The sequence below is a fragment of the Lynx rufus genome, unplaced genomic scaffold, assembly GCF_022079265.1.
Source record: "Lynx rufus isolate CCGP_SWC_20201006 ecotype Redwood Valley unplaced genomic scaffold, mLynRuf1.p SCAF_3, whole genome shotgun sequence".
Classification (NCBI taxonomy): Eukaryota; Metazoa; Chordata; class Mammalia; order Carnivora; family Felidae; genus Lynx; species Lynx rufus.
Window position 1 is genome coordinate 2285572 of NW_025814845.1, and position 14340 is coordinate 2299911.

A 14340-nucleotide genomic window follows, 5' to 3' on the forward strand; every position below is an offset into this window, starting at 1 on the left:
TGCCTCTTGGCCCACTGGAAACCTGCCATGCTGTATTTTCCGGGGTCTTTCACTGGGGGGTGAATGTGTCAGGATCAGTAGCCCTTAAAATTTTTTTTAAATGTTTATTTATTTTGGAGAGAGAGAGAGAAAGAGAGCGAGAGAGATAGCACAAGTGGGGCAGGGGCAGAGAGAAAAAGGGAGAGAATCCCAAGCAGGCTCCACACCATCAGCACAGAGCCCGACCCAGGGCTTGAACCCACGAACAGTGAGATCATGACCTGAGCCGAGATCAAGAGTCAGACGCTTAATGGACTGCATCACCCACATGCCCCAGGATCAGTAGCCCTTTTTAAACCAGGCTTCAGTTTCTCTTAAAGGATTTGGCAGAGGGCCCCGCCTCCCGTGTGATTTCCTGATCCAGAGTTTTCATGCAACTATCAGGATTCTGCAATCCAAGCACCTGCAGGGCCCCCTTCAATTGTGGCTGAAATTCCTCCCGCTGTTCCCGGTCGCTGAGCTGATCTTCCCTGACCATCTTCCTGGGCTTTGGAAAGGCGCCACCTTGTTTCACGGAGCAGCGATCCCAGAAAGCCTGGCCTCACCCACCACAGTCGTCTGTGCTCTTCTTCTCTGCCTCAGTGGGCAGTAAAGCCTCAAGACTCTTCTGAGATTCAGAGATGCCACGACAGTCAGAGTTAGGCTTTTATCGGTTTCTCTGACTGTGAAATGGTATGAAAAAAAAAATCCTATGAATGGAGCCATGATGAGAACGGAATGAGCAGAGGGCTGCGGGTGCTCCCGCCACCCCACGGTTTAGAGAGGAGGTGCTCTCGGCCCTTTGTTGGCTCCCTGTCCTGGCTATGCTCACCTATAAATGACGCTGGGGCCACACAGACTGGACCAAAGACTAGAGAGAACCAAAATGCACTGGCCTTGATTTTGGAAGGCGGGGTCCTTGAAGTTCGCCTCTTCCTAGCAAAGGGGGTAGAGGACGTGTCAGTGGTGAAGGTGAAGGTTCCTCCTTTACTGATTAATCCACGAGATGCAGATATAACCTTTTCCTGCCTTCCCCATGGGGAAGAGATCAGAGGGGAGTCAAAGTCCTCTGCAAATGGCACAGACCTTGTAAAGTCAAGGCCAGCCCTTGATGCGGAGGCCGAGGGGCAGAGAGGCTGGGACCCGCCCCACCCCACTTGCCCCCCATGCTCACAGCCCCGAGGGCAGCAGGACCAGGGCCTGCCCCGTTCATCTAGTTCCCAAGCCTGAAGTGAATCGTAACTTCACGCTGCTTAACCTCCATTCCCCCAGCAGTTCCAGGCCGCAATAGAGGGTCCCTATCTCACTGCCTGGGGTCTCCAGGGAGCCCGCCCGTCCCCGAGGAAGATGAGGTCACCAAACTTTAATCATGTTTTGATTATTCATCTGTCAGTGTTCCAGGCCTCCCACCTTCGTCCTCAGCCGAGACTGCAGTGGCTCGCTGTTGTGTTTTCTCAGGATGGGGAAGCAGGACAGACCGCTGTCACGTTAACTTGTACCATCTTGCACCTGGAACGTGTCCGGATTCACCAACACACGCCATCTACAGAGCTAGTGGAAACTCCTTGTTCCACATTAAATGTGCAGGGCGATGGACCGTTTTGCATTTCGATTTCGTGCTTGGACCCTGGAGCCTAATTACCTCCATGGAACCCCAGCCCTCCTAGTCATGTGCCCTCGACTCACGTTTCGTCTGCCCCTCTTCCCCTGTTACATGGGGGAGTAAAAGCGCCTGGCCCACAGGACGGACGTACTGACTGCATCGCACGGAGCAGGTGCCCAATAAAAAGGTGTTGCTACACGCGAGCCGCTGCACCGCCTGGACGCGCTGGAGGCCACCTCAAAGACGCCGCTTAGGGAAAGTACCCCCTCCCTTCAGGTCCTCAGTCCACCCGAGTGTGAGCCCCACGAGAACAGGGCCTTGCTCCCGGCTATGCCCGCTTGTAGCCAACCCCCGGGAGATGCTGAGTAAACCTCTCCCGGACAGCTGGATGAACACACACGCAGCAGAAAGAGCCCAGGGTCTGGGGCTGGAAGATCAGATTTCAAATCCTTCGTACCCCAGTTCAGAGCTGCAGACGTTGGGAACGCTAATATGCCCCTCAGGAAAAGTGTGGCAAGTAAGCAGTAAGCAGTGACCCCCAACTGGGGGCAACTGGTCTGCTGGGGAACATCAGCCCGTGTCTGGGGTCAGTTTTGGTCGTGCTACTGGTGTCTAATGGGCAGAGGCCACGAAAGCTGGCAAACGTCCTACAAAGCACAGGGCAGTCCCCACATCAAACAACTGACGTCAGTAGTCATCAGACGTTGACAGGGCCGAGGCTGACAAATCTGGATTAAAGGAACATGATCTGAAACCATAAAGTCCTACACCAACGTCACTGACCATCGTTAACAGTATTAATAAGTACCACACATGCAGTATCCCACATCTTTTAAATACAACATTTTTAGGGCCTCCAGACGTGACTTTAATGTGATTTTTTTCCTTTTTTTTTTCTTTTTTTTCAACTTTTTTTTTTTATTTTATTTTTGGGACAGAGAGAGACAGAGCATGAATGAGGGAGGGGCAGAGAGAGAGGGAGACACAGAATCGGAAACAGGCTCCAGGCTCTGAGCCATCAGCCCAGAGCCTGACGCGGGGCTCGAACTCACGGACCGCGAGATCGTGACCTGGCTGAAGTCGGACGCCTAACCGACTGCGCCACCCAGGCGCCCCCTAATGTGATTTTTAAAATGTTGATTTCTTTACCAGATGACACAGATAGATAGGCAATTCAGCTCCTGAAACTCCTTTCTCACCAGGGGCTCCTTATTCTGCAAACCTCTGCCAAATGCTATTGAAAAGACCTTCTGGAAAGACTGCGCTCGAATCTCTGGCCAGAAACAGGAGGACAGGACCCACGGCGCCATTTCTCAAACTAATGGAAGCCTCAGCTGCCCAGGCCTTCGCATCCCTGGACCAGTCCCTGAAACAGATGCTCCACCTGGCTCGGCGGCCTCTTGCCAGTTGAGGTCTCAGCTCAGCAATAAAGTTGTGTTTCTAGAATATTAGGCAGTGCTAATTTGAATTTTGCCCTCTCTTTACAAACAGGCCCAGAGAGGTCAGGCCCAGGGGCATGTCCTCCGCATCCCCACGGCGGCCTGTGCCAGCTACGAGCCGGCAAGGACACAGGGCCCGCTGGACCCACTTTGGTGTCTCAGGGTCCAGGCCGAGATTAGGGCACATCTGTTAAAGGACTGAGTGCGAATCTCCTCCAGGAGCTGGCTGATGCCCCCGGGTGCTGCCTGCTGAGGACAGCTTCCTCATCGTATGGGGGGAGGGGAACTTTTGTCTGCTCAAGAGCTCGTTCTCGCTGACGAAGCACACGTCACACACCAGGCAGCCGTGCAGGGGTGAGGCCCCCCGGGAGCGCCCGTAAGCCCGTGAGGGCTCGGAGATGCAGGTCACCAACCCCAGAGCCAGGGAGACAGAGGGCTGGGAAGGTCTGCAGTTTTAGACCCGGATTCTTGTGGCCAGCTCAGAACCAACCAGAAGAGGCCCAGTGTGGGCACGCTTGGTCTCTCTTTTTTTTTAAATTTTTTTTTTCAACGTTTTTTATTTATTTTGGGGACAGAGAGAGACAGAGCATGAACGGGGGAGGGGCAGAGAGAGAGGGAGACACAGAATCGGAAACAGGCTCCAGGCTCTGAGCCATCAGCCCAGAGCCCGACGCGGGGCTCGAACTCCCGAACCGCGAGATCGTGACCTGGCTGAAGTCGGACGCCTAACCGACTGCGCCACCCAGGCGCCCCTGTTTATTCATTTTTGAAAGACAGAGAGAAACAGAGCACAAGCAGGCGTGGGCAGAGAGAGAGGGCGACACAGGATCCCAAGCTGAGCTGTCACCACAGAGCCCGACGCAGGGCTCGAACTCACAAACCACGAGATCAGGACCTGAGCCCAAGTCAGATGCTTCACCGACCCCCCCAACCAGGAGATTCTGATGTGACCACGTACTCCCTGCTGATTCCCTTTGCAGCCCAATGCACAGCGGCAGCCTGGCCCACTGTGCTGTGAGCGGATGGCCTGGTCTGCCGACAAGGAAAGCGACAGCCGCTAGCCACTGGAGGCTGCCGGGGTTGGTGAGGCCCCAGGGAGTGTGACGAGGAGCCTGGCTCAGCATCTCCGGGTCCCCTACGCAGTCAGGCCACTGGCCACTGGCTGATGTCAGATAGGAAGGTCCTACATGCCAACATGGCAGGTGCTTTAAACACGGGGTTGCAGAATGGGGTGGGCGACAGACAGGTCCCATTTTTTTCTCTTGGTTTAGAAGGAAGACTCTTGGTTTGGGGCACACCGTGCTCGCAAACGGAGACATTGTAGAGATGAGAAACTGCAGCAGAGAGGGTGGCGGTGGATGCAACGTGGTCCCCTTCCCACGTTCATCGTGGAGCAGGGATGCGGCTGGACCCGGAGGGGCCCACGCGGTGCTCAGACAGCATCCCGGGTACGCAGCCGGGCCCTTCATCTGGATACTTGCACGTGGCAGGTGGGAGCTAGCCTGGCAGAGCCTTCGGGGCCTGGGGAGGGAGAGGGTGGGCAGCCCAGGTGAGCAGGGAGGCAGGGATGCAGCCACCCCTGAGGCCAGCCGTCTACTTTCCGGTCTCCTGCTTCTGCACATGCCCATCCGCCCCCCCGCCCCGTCTGGAAAACGACTCTGTTCTCTCTCTTTGCTCTGCCAACTCCTGTCAGCCGCGCCAGCCTCCCTTTAAATGCATGACCACAAATCTCTGAGGGGTCTTCTGCATGGCCGGGCGACTTCCCCCATCAATTCACTTTTCCCCGTGGGAAAGAACATCTTACTGGTCAGAGCCGCTATAGGGTGGTGGTTCTGCTGAGAGCGGTCAGATGCGACCCGTGAATAACCCAAGGAGGGGTGTCTCATTTTCACGTTCATTTAAAAGGAAATGATCTGGGTTCTTTGGATTCCAGATGAAGCGTCTCCCGGCACACGGGACAGTGCGGCCGCCACGGCTGCCCGTTCGGGTCCGTCACCGCTCAGCCTTTTCACAGGCTCACGTCTGCCATCGGGTGCTCTCTGAGGACGCCTCAGTCCATGCTTGAGTGGAGGAAGGGTCCAGGACGAGGCTGTCTGGAGCCCCGGTCCAATGTGCCCGAGCTGGTGTGAGCAGAAGTTCCTGGGGCCAGAGTTCTGGGCCGGGGAGGGACCCTGAGCCCCGGAGGCGGCAGGACCGCAGGGAAAGGGTGGTGAGCTCGGAAAGCACCCAGCCATCGGCTGCCACCTTCCCCAGGTCTGACGGGCCGTGGTCACGGAGGCCCTTCGCGTCCTGCCGGCCAGAACAGGGGGACCGGACAGACGTGGGCCCCCAGTGGCGAGGCCTGCTCTTCTGGCCTGGCGTGCCCGCCTGGGCCGACCTGGGCACCCGGCCTCTAGTCGGAGAGCTGTGGCCGCCCGGGACAAATGTCGGGTTGCTGCTCCTTCGCCCGTCCCAGTGCCCCGTGCAGGACGGGGCCCTGCCCTGCCCAGCGGCCCACTGGCCGGAACCCACGCGATCCTGGACGGAGTGCCTCACCTTCCACCGACACCGTGACGTCCCGGGAGATCAAACTTCTTCACCAGCTGTGTCCCTCCGTTTTGCCTTTCTGTGTGCCGTCCTCACTCCTGGGGCCCCATGCCCTTCCCCTCCCCCCCGCCTCAGGACTCAGCGGGGCGCGGCAGCTTGGGAAGCTTCCCCGACGCCCGGCTGAGCCTGGCACCTGGTGTGAGAGCCGCTGCCTGGGCTGCCCTCTGGCACACATTCCTGCTGCTGTCACCTGCTGGGAGCAAATGTGGCGCCGTCCTGTGATGTCCAGGGCTCAAGCTGGCACTTCCCCACCTGGCTCTCCCAGAGCGTGGGAAGCGCGTCCCATAGGCTCTGCAAGCCCAAGGCCTCGTTCGGTGTCGGTCACATGGAACGGGTCTGCGTCCAGTCCCACATGTGGGGCTTCAGTCCCCACCCCACGAGCCCACTCCTGCCCAAATCCTGCTTTAATCAGTCCCAGTTGGATGAGCTCCTGACGGCATCCTGCTGGGATCGAGCCTGAGCCGTCTGCATCCTTTGCTGACTAGCCCTGGTCATGCCGCCAGCTCAGAACCCACCCGGGCCCCTCCTAACCTGGTGTCGTCCCGGCTCCCGCCAGCCCGTGATGCCAGAGTCCCCGTCCGGCCCACACCAGCTCACCCCGTTGAATAAGAACGGTAACGGTAATCTTTGCACGAGGACTCCGACCTTGTCAGGCATCGTATCCACAATCTCATCTAATCTGCCAACAACCACACCGCGAAGGAGGGATTTCCATTTTGTCAGTGCTGACGATGAGGCTCAGTGAGGGGTAGACTTGCCTCAGGTTACTCTGGAGGTGGCGGGCCCGGGGCGATTCCCATCCAGAGCTCAGGCACCGAACCGTCGGAGAGCCTGCGCCCTCCGCACCAGCCTCCCTGGGCGCCAGCTCAGCGCGCTCCCCCCCCCCCACTTCCCGCGAAGACCCCGGGGCCCAGACAGGTGAAGTTGGCGCCTGGCTCGCACGGCGGAGGCGGGATTAGAACTCGGGGCCACCTGCTGCTTCCCTTCCAGGGACTGGCTTCGCTGGGCTCCAGGGACCACCGTTCTCCGGGGAGCCCTCGTGCCATCTGGGAGGGCTCTGCCCAGCAGCTGCCGGAGGGGGACTTACTTCTCTCTGTTGAATATGATGAATTCCTTCCGCACGGTCTCCAAGCACTGCTGCAGGTGTCCGTTCTGTCAAAGAGCAGAGAGGTGAGAGTAAATGACGGGGCACCATCCAGGGAGCCACACGACAGAGGCCGTGACGACCAGAGCTTGACCTCAACGGGGCTGCAGATGCCGGGGGCGGGGCACGAGCGACGTGCCTGGAGGGGCCCTGACTGTATGGGCGGCTGTGCCGAAGGGAACCCGGTCGATGAGGATGTTCGTCTCGACCTCAGTCTGCGGCCATTACATCCAACCTGAAAGTCAGCTTAGAATGGAATATGGGTGGAAAATGATGAAGTGGCTTCGTAATCGCTTGAATGTCCATGAGACCTGATGAAGAGGCGGGATGGTGGGCAGAGCAGAGAATCTCAAGAACGTCCTGCCAAGGTGCCCATCCTCTTTGACAACACATGCCAGACAGCTCTGTGCTCACAGGGGCGCTATTCCTGGTGCCCTAGATGCTGAGCTGTGAGCACAGAGCCCGACGCAGGGCTCGAACCCACCAACTGTGAGGTCAAGACCTGAGCCGAAGTTGGACTCATGACCGACTGAGCCACCCAGGCGTCCGATCTTTCCGTTTTGTGCTATGAAAAGCCACCCAATCGCGGAGGCATCTTAGTGACTGCAAATGGAGGTATCTGGAGAGGCGAAGTGAGTTGCCTCCGTTAGGCTAAACAGCAGCCCCTCCCTCCTTTAGGCTCCCTGGACCCTGCGATTCCTGCCCCCGGGGGATCCGCTCACCAGAGGACAGCTGTCCTTTGTGCCGTCTTTGGACCTGTTCTTTGCCAGCCTCTTCTTCTTTTTGTGAAGTGGCCTGGATTCAAGGATCATTTCTTCAAGTTCAAATGTGGGGTCACAATTCAGTCTCCCCTTCTGAGAGCAAGCGGAAAAGCAAACACGGTCTGTCTTGGTTGCAGCCACCACGGGATTGTGTTCATTCATTCATTCATTCATTCACTCGATCGTTCATTCAACAAGTAATGGCTAACTACCACTGTGGGGTGTGCTGCTTCCGTTTTATTTCTGGGGAAGAGAAGCGACACCTTCTCGCGGCAGACACGGTTCATTTATCCCCGTGTCTCCTCCCCCGGCCCTGTTAACATCCACACTCCTCCTCAGCCTCCTTCCCACGAAGCTTCGTGTTTTGCCAGGGCCCAGTTCAGTCTCCCAATCTGATGCTATTCACTTATCACACACACATCTTCATGTCAGGACTACCTCTTCTATAAATATAATTTTTAATAATTTCATTTAAAAATGCTATTTCTGGCCCATATCTGCCCAATTCCCCAAGCTGGCTCCCTCCTGCCCCTCCGCTGGTGCCAGGCGGGGCTCCGCCCACTCGGGTCAGGAGGAGTTTTGTGCCCCTGACTTCTGGGCCGTGGACCCAAGATCCAGCTGGTGGCTGTCGCTCAGGACGCCAGTCCCGTCAGGCAACACAGCCTAGTGGTTATATCATCCACAGTCTGGAGGTGCACAGGGACTTGTCTCCAAAAAGGCGCTCGGATTTTAGGCCCAAGTCTTTCCTGGCCTGATTTATCTGCCATCCGTTCGTTCGTTCGTTCGTTCATTCATTCATTCATTCATTCTAATGCAGGCTCTGGATACAGATCCCTGAGGTTAATTGCTCACTGAGTAAACGTGGGTAAGTTCCTCAACATGAGAATGCTTCTAGTGAGACCACTCCCCTGTTATGGAGTCTGTATGAGATAACGCTTGCAAAACTTCAGGCCGGTGCCTGGAACACACAGCACACTGAGTCCTGGAGGATTCTGATCACTCGTTCACTTAAGACAATGCCACGTTGAGAGCTTCTAGTGCCTTCTAGGGCTACCCATTGCTCTGGAGTGTGTCTCAGGCAGAGGCCAGCCAAGGCAAGTGGGCCCTGCCCTCTGAAGTTCTCGGGGGACGGCAGAGTCACTGTAACAGAATGATCTTAGCGGCCAGCGTAGACAGGCCTCTGTGTAGTGCAGGACCAGGGAGGCTGCGATTCACTCCAGGTAAGTGGGGGGGGGGAGTGGGGGGAGGGGGACTGGCCAGGTAAGTGGGGGGGGGAGTGGGGGGAGGGGGATGTCCCATTGGAGACAATGCTTAAGTTTTTCTCTCTTCCAGAAGGCAGTTACTGAGACCCTCAAATGAGCCAGTCCCTGGGTTTGATGCTGTCTGGAAGGAGGGACAGGAGACTGCTGGGGGGACAAGGAGAGGAGCCCCTGTCCCCCCAAGAGGAGGAAGCAGCGTGAGCACAGGTTCACAGCTACGAAACAGTGTGGCCAGAGGGGACAACCACAGGCGTCTGGGTGTGGCTGAAGCAGGGTCCTCTGCCCGTGATTCTGTGGAAGTGAGTGTGCACGAGTGTGAGCGTGCATGAGTATGAGATTTGCACGAGTGTGTGCAAGTGTGAGTGTGCATGGGTGCGAGGGTGCATGTGAGTATGCGCGAGTGTAAACGTGCATGCGAGTAGGTGAGTGTGCACGACCGTGCTCGTGTGCGGCTGGGGAAGGGCAGCAGGTGAGGTCTACAAAGGCTGACAGGCGATCGCAGGCATTGGCCCCGAGGGTCACCCGGGCATCCTGCGCCCAGCCTTGGGGACGGCTCACGTGGCAACAGGGAGGCTGTCTGAGGCAATCTGTGCTCCGTATAAAGGACCACATCAAGATCCCTGGGTTTCATCCACCTGGCCTGAGCATGGCGGACGGGGACCCCCAAGGATGCTAGCGTATTTCTCTGGCACATCCAGAGCGAACATTCTGAGGGAGCCAACCGAGGGAGCCGAGACCAGAATCCCGGCGGGTCTGTTAATAAAACAGCGGTTCCGAGGGCGGTGTGGACCGAGGGCTCGCTGCTCCGAGCCTTTGGAGGCCTCTTGGCATTTACTCCGCCCAAGCGTGGGATGGATCCCTCTCGTCTCCTCATTTTGGGTGAAGAACCCCACTCCCGAGCACACCCGAGGTCACAGACGCGGTAGTGAACCCAAGTCTCCAGCCTGTGCTCCCGGCCGAGACCCGGCACTGTCCCTCCAGGACCCAGCTCTGGGTGACTAAATGTGCCTTTTAGGTTTATTGGCTTTTTCTTTGCACAAACCCTTACTTAGCCCACAGGCTGTCAAGGGGGTGGGGGGGCAGCTGTCCCCAGGGGATGCCCCGCAAGGTCTGGGGATGTTTTTGGTGTCACAGCCGAGGAATGCTACCGGTATCTGTGGATGGAGTCCAGGGATGCACAGGACGGTCCCCACACCCCCGCCCCCCAAAGAATCATCTGGCCCTAATGCCCCCAACAGCACAGTTGAGGAGCCCTGCTCTCATCTGCAAGCCCCCTGACAACAGGCACCAAGAGTGTTTTCTTTCCAGTCGCCTCCTCAAGCCACACACACGGCCTGCGCCCGTAGGCGCTCAGCGGGTACAGGCTGGCGGGGCGGTGGGTGGCCGGATGAATGGGTAGGTGACGCACACGGTGGGTGTGACTCCATAAAACAAAGAACACTCCGTGCCCACAAAGACCTTCTGCAAGGAGAGAAACCTGGCAGATGAGGTCCAAATCCACACTAAGTCTCACTGCAATGGGAACGTTCCGGCGCTCCTGTGGCCACGGCCGGCAGAGGCCTCCCGGACCAGCTTCTGGGTGTTCGTTCAGAGCAGGGCAGGGGACCCTGCAGAGGGACGGCGTGGCATGGGATGAGACCCTCACTCACACTGGGCACAAAGCCGGGTGTCAGCGCCTTCTCGAACACCGCATCCCAGTTCATGTCGGCCAAGTAGGGCGCGCTCTGGACGTCACCAAGGCTGGACAGACGGCTCTCGGGGTCCTTGGTGAGGAGCTGCGGGCAGAAGGCAGAAGTGCTTAAACATGTTTGCTTGAGGTGTGCGCCCCGCTGAGGTTAGCGGGGACTCTGAAGGTAGGAATCCTGGGAAAATGAAGGTGCCTCTGCTTTTTTTTCTTTTTTGAGAGAGAGAGAGAGAGAGAGAGAGAGAGAGAGAGAGAGAGAATCTTAAGCAGGCTCCACGCTCAGTGTGGAGCCCAACTTGGGGCTCGATCTCTTGACTCTGAGATCATGACCTGAGCAGAAGTCGTGTCCGACTGAGCCCCCAGGCGCCCTGAAGGTGCTTCCGCTTTTCATGTGCCATCAACACTGTGCTCTGGGTTGCTCTTGCCGGGAGCGTCACCTACACTCACCTCTTTGAGTGACGGGGAGGAACCGAGAGGTCAGGCTGCTTCCTCACGGTCACCCAGCAAGGGGCTCTTTGGCAGGGACTGGATTTCAGCCACCGCGCTTTCCTCGAGGACTGGCGCCCCATCACAACCCATGCTCATTGATGTCTGCAGAGGCTTCCAATTAAATAGAAAGAGAATTGGCCACGTCATCTTGAGAGGGTCAGCTTGGTGGCGGAGCGTTCGAAAGTGTAATAAAATTTATCCCCGGACGGCTAAGCGGTGACCTCTGTGGCCTGATGGCGTGGCCTCATTTGTGGCCAAGGGTATAATTTTTAGTGTCTCCTCAAACAGAGTTTCTACTACTAAGGGGTGGTGCGGCATAAAAAGCAGCCCCAGAGTTATGACCTTGCACCCATGCGGGGCTTTCAGCTTTTCCAAAAACATTCCGGCTTGCCTTGCACAAAGAACTCCGGCGGGCTGCGGGAGGCTGCCTGCCTGTTTCCTCCTCTCAGATTAGGAAGAGCAAAGACACGCAATTCTTCCACTTGCAGATCACGATTAGGGTGGGACCCCAGGAGATTGGTAAGGACGTGGCATGTGCTAAGGGGGGGGGCGGTTGGCACCCGGCTGCCCACAGGTGGGAGCTGGAAGTCGGAACTCCACTGCCGGCTTGCCGCCTGCCCCGCCCCGCCCCCCGACACTGCAGAAATGTCCCAGCTGCGCCCAGCCGGTGGGCTGCGGTCAAACCAGTGTGAGGGCACCTGGCAGAGTCACCTCTGCTGGTCCTGGCAGCCTCCTCCTCGGGGCTGCCCCAAACGATGGGTGCAGATTTAAACAGAGCCTCTAGGGGCGCGCCTGGGTGGCTCAGTCGGTAAGCAATTAATCTGTTGATTTTTGCTCAAGTCGTGATCTCACGGTTCCTGAGATGGAGCCCCAAGTCGGGCTCTGCGCTTATAGCACGGGGCCTGCTTGGGATTCTCTCTGTCTCTCTCTCCCTATCTCTCTGTCCTTTCCCTGCTTGTGCTCCCTCTGTCTCTCTTTCTTTCTTTCTCTTTTCAAAATAAATAAATAGGGGTGCCTGGGTGGCTCAGTCAATTGAGTGTCCAACTTCAGCTCAGGTCACGATCTCGCGGTTTGTGGGTTTGAGCCCCTCACCGGGCTCTGTGCTGACAGCTCGGAGCCTGGAGCCTGCTTCAGATTCTGTGTCTCCCTCTCTCTCTGCCCCTCTCCCATTCACACTCTCTCTTTCGCTCAAAAATAAATAAACATTTAAAAAAAATTTTTTTAAACCCCAAATAAATACATAAACTTTAAACGGATACTCCACTCCAGTGCCGCATGGGAGATCCCCATTCAGGATAGCGGTTCTCCGACCCACTGGATGGGTGCCCGCGCTCACGATGTGGCGTTAGCGCTCTACTGACTTGATCACCTCCACCACTGGCATTCTGTTCCCTCTCTCCTTCCAGAATTTGGTGGGATGCCTGCTTCTGCACTAAATGACTTTAGCCCCCGGGACTGGCAGGCTGGGGGCTGTCCCCTTACCTTCTTCAGCAGGGCGACCATGCCTTTGCACCACGTGGAGGAGTAGTGGACACGCTCCACCTTGAACATGTTGAGGATCTCCTCAATGGGCGTGGCCGAGTGGATTTCATACGGTCTCTGCAACCAAAGGACCAGAGAGGGACTCAGAGAGAGGGCCAACCGGAAGACGCCGCCCATGTGGTTAAACCTGTATATTTACAAGGGGGTGGTTTATTCTTTCCCTTTACGGAACAGTGGGTGTTCCTCTTTCACGGCAGAGCAGGTGGCCCAGACCCACGTGCCAACAGGGATTAGACCTGTAGGGTAGTGCCCGAACCCGGCAGGTGGGTGCTCTGTTATGGCCACAGGAGGTTAAATGACTTGGCGAGGTCACGTAGCCACTAAGTGACAAAGGCAGGATCCGCATCCAACAGCCTAACTCCCGAGTCCCGACTCCAGGCTTGGGGGTGGGGTGGCTCTCATCATCCACTGGACTCCCAGCCTCACTTCCGGTCGAAATCCCTGCCTGCCGGTGGGCCTCACCTCCACCTTTCCCTGCGCTGGCTGAACCAGCTGGGAGTGAGCGGGCTGGAATCACCCAGGTCTGGGTCTGGTGGGGTGGATGGATGTGGGGAGGTAGGGCTTCTATCTACCACCCTCCCCCCGCACCACCCCGACAGTGAGGAGGCATAAAACTCTGTTCTCCGACTGGCCAGCTCAGCAGAGCATTAAACCTCCTGACTTGTTTTCCAAACATTGCCCTGGGCAGTTTGTTGCTTCTAAGAACCTCTCAAGACCTGGAACTTGGTTAGTCTTTCTTGAGTGGGACCCTGGGGACATGGCTGGGACAGTGTCTGAACATCAGCTCACTCCCTCTGCCTCGACCCCCTCCCAATTCCCTCCCCTTCTTTACCCTCCCCCCAGCTTCATGGGCCAAGATGCTCTGAGGTTTGCATACGGTCAAAGGCTCAGGGCTGGCATCGGCAGTCACTTCGGAGCACGGGTGGTGTAACAACTAGAGAAACCGAGAGCAAGGAGCTCATCGCCGTCCCCGTGAACCTGACTGCTGTGGGATTCCTGTAGCGGTGGGGTCCTTGAAGGTGGGCCCCGGCCGTCCAGCAGACCTCAGAGCCCAGTGACGGGCATGATGAGCCTGTCCATCCACAAACACTGACTAGAGGCCGGCTGTGGGTCAGAGCCCGTACTGGGCTCACAGGGTGTGGGCTCCAATCCCGTGGAACTTGAATTCCCACGGGGCTGCTGCCACTAGGAGCCACCAGCCAAGAAGGTGAGGGGGTCCTGAGCCCTGGGTGCATGACCGTTCCCTGGAACGTCTTTATCTTCACCAAACGGGGCTCCCCTGGGGAACACGCCTGCCCACGGGAGCGTGCCTGTGACTTGTGATGTGTCCACCCAGAAGGGCACCTTCTCCGGACTGGCTGCCTCCTCTTTCATCTGCCAATCAAGCTGGGAACTCTCCCTTTTGCCCTGTAACATGTAGATCAAAAGCAAAACCTGGGGCTGCCTAGAAAGGCCGGCTACCTAGATGTGCTAACATTATTTACCGTACGTCTTCAAACACTGTCTTCCAATTTAATGGGAAGTGGAGGACAGTTCCAGTCATGGACGTTTCAGAATTTCCTCCCGAGGCTGCTGCCTGCCTCTGCCTTTGCCCCCATAACGGCTACCATGATTAGAAGTCGCAGGAATGAGCATTAACTGAGAGCGGAGATGTCGGTTTCTGGGCGGTTCAGGATCGCTTCTTCCCATCTTTTTGCCTTTGGAGAAAACCATGCCTCCCACCCTGTCCCAGCCGCACCTGGAAAACCAGCTGCTGGAGGCTGGAGGACCTCAGGCGATGGAGCACTCCCACCTCCGCATCTTAGGAGTCGGGAC

At 57.2% G+C, this 14340-nt stretch overlaps 1 protein-coding gene across 2 annotated transcripts in view; it reads right to left on the bottom strand.

Annotated features, from left to right (window-relative positions):
* The window catches only part of STK32B (serine/threonine kinase 32B), a 393873-nt gene that overhangs the window by 10885 nt on the left and 368648 nt on the right, over positions 1-14340 (bottom strand). For both annotated transcript variants that reach the window (XM_047092009.1, XM_047092008.1), the window contains 4 exons: positions 12466-12582; positions 10460-10585; positions 7513-7644; positions 6734-6798 (listed from right to left, as the gene is read on the bottom strand). In XM_047092009.1, coding sequence (XP_046947965.1) covers positions 6734-6798; positions 7513-7644; positions 10460-10585; positions 12466-12582 — 440 coding nt within the window. The remainder of the gene's footprint in view (positions 1-6733; positions 6799-7512; positions 7645-10459; positions 10586-12465; positions 12583-14340) is intronic.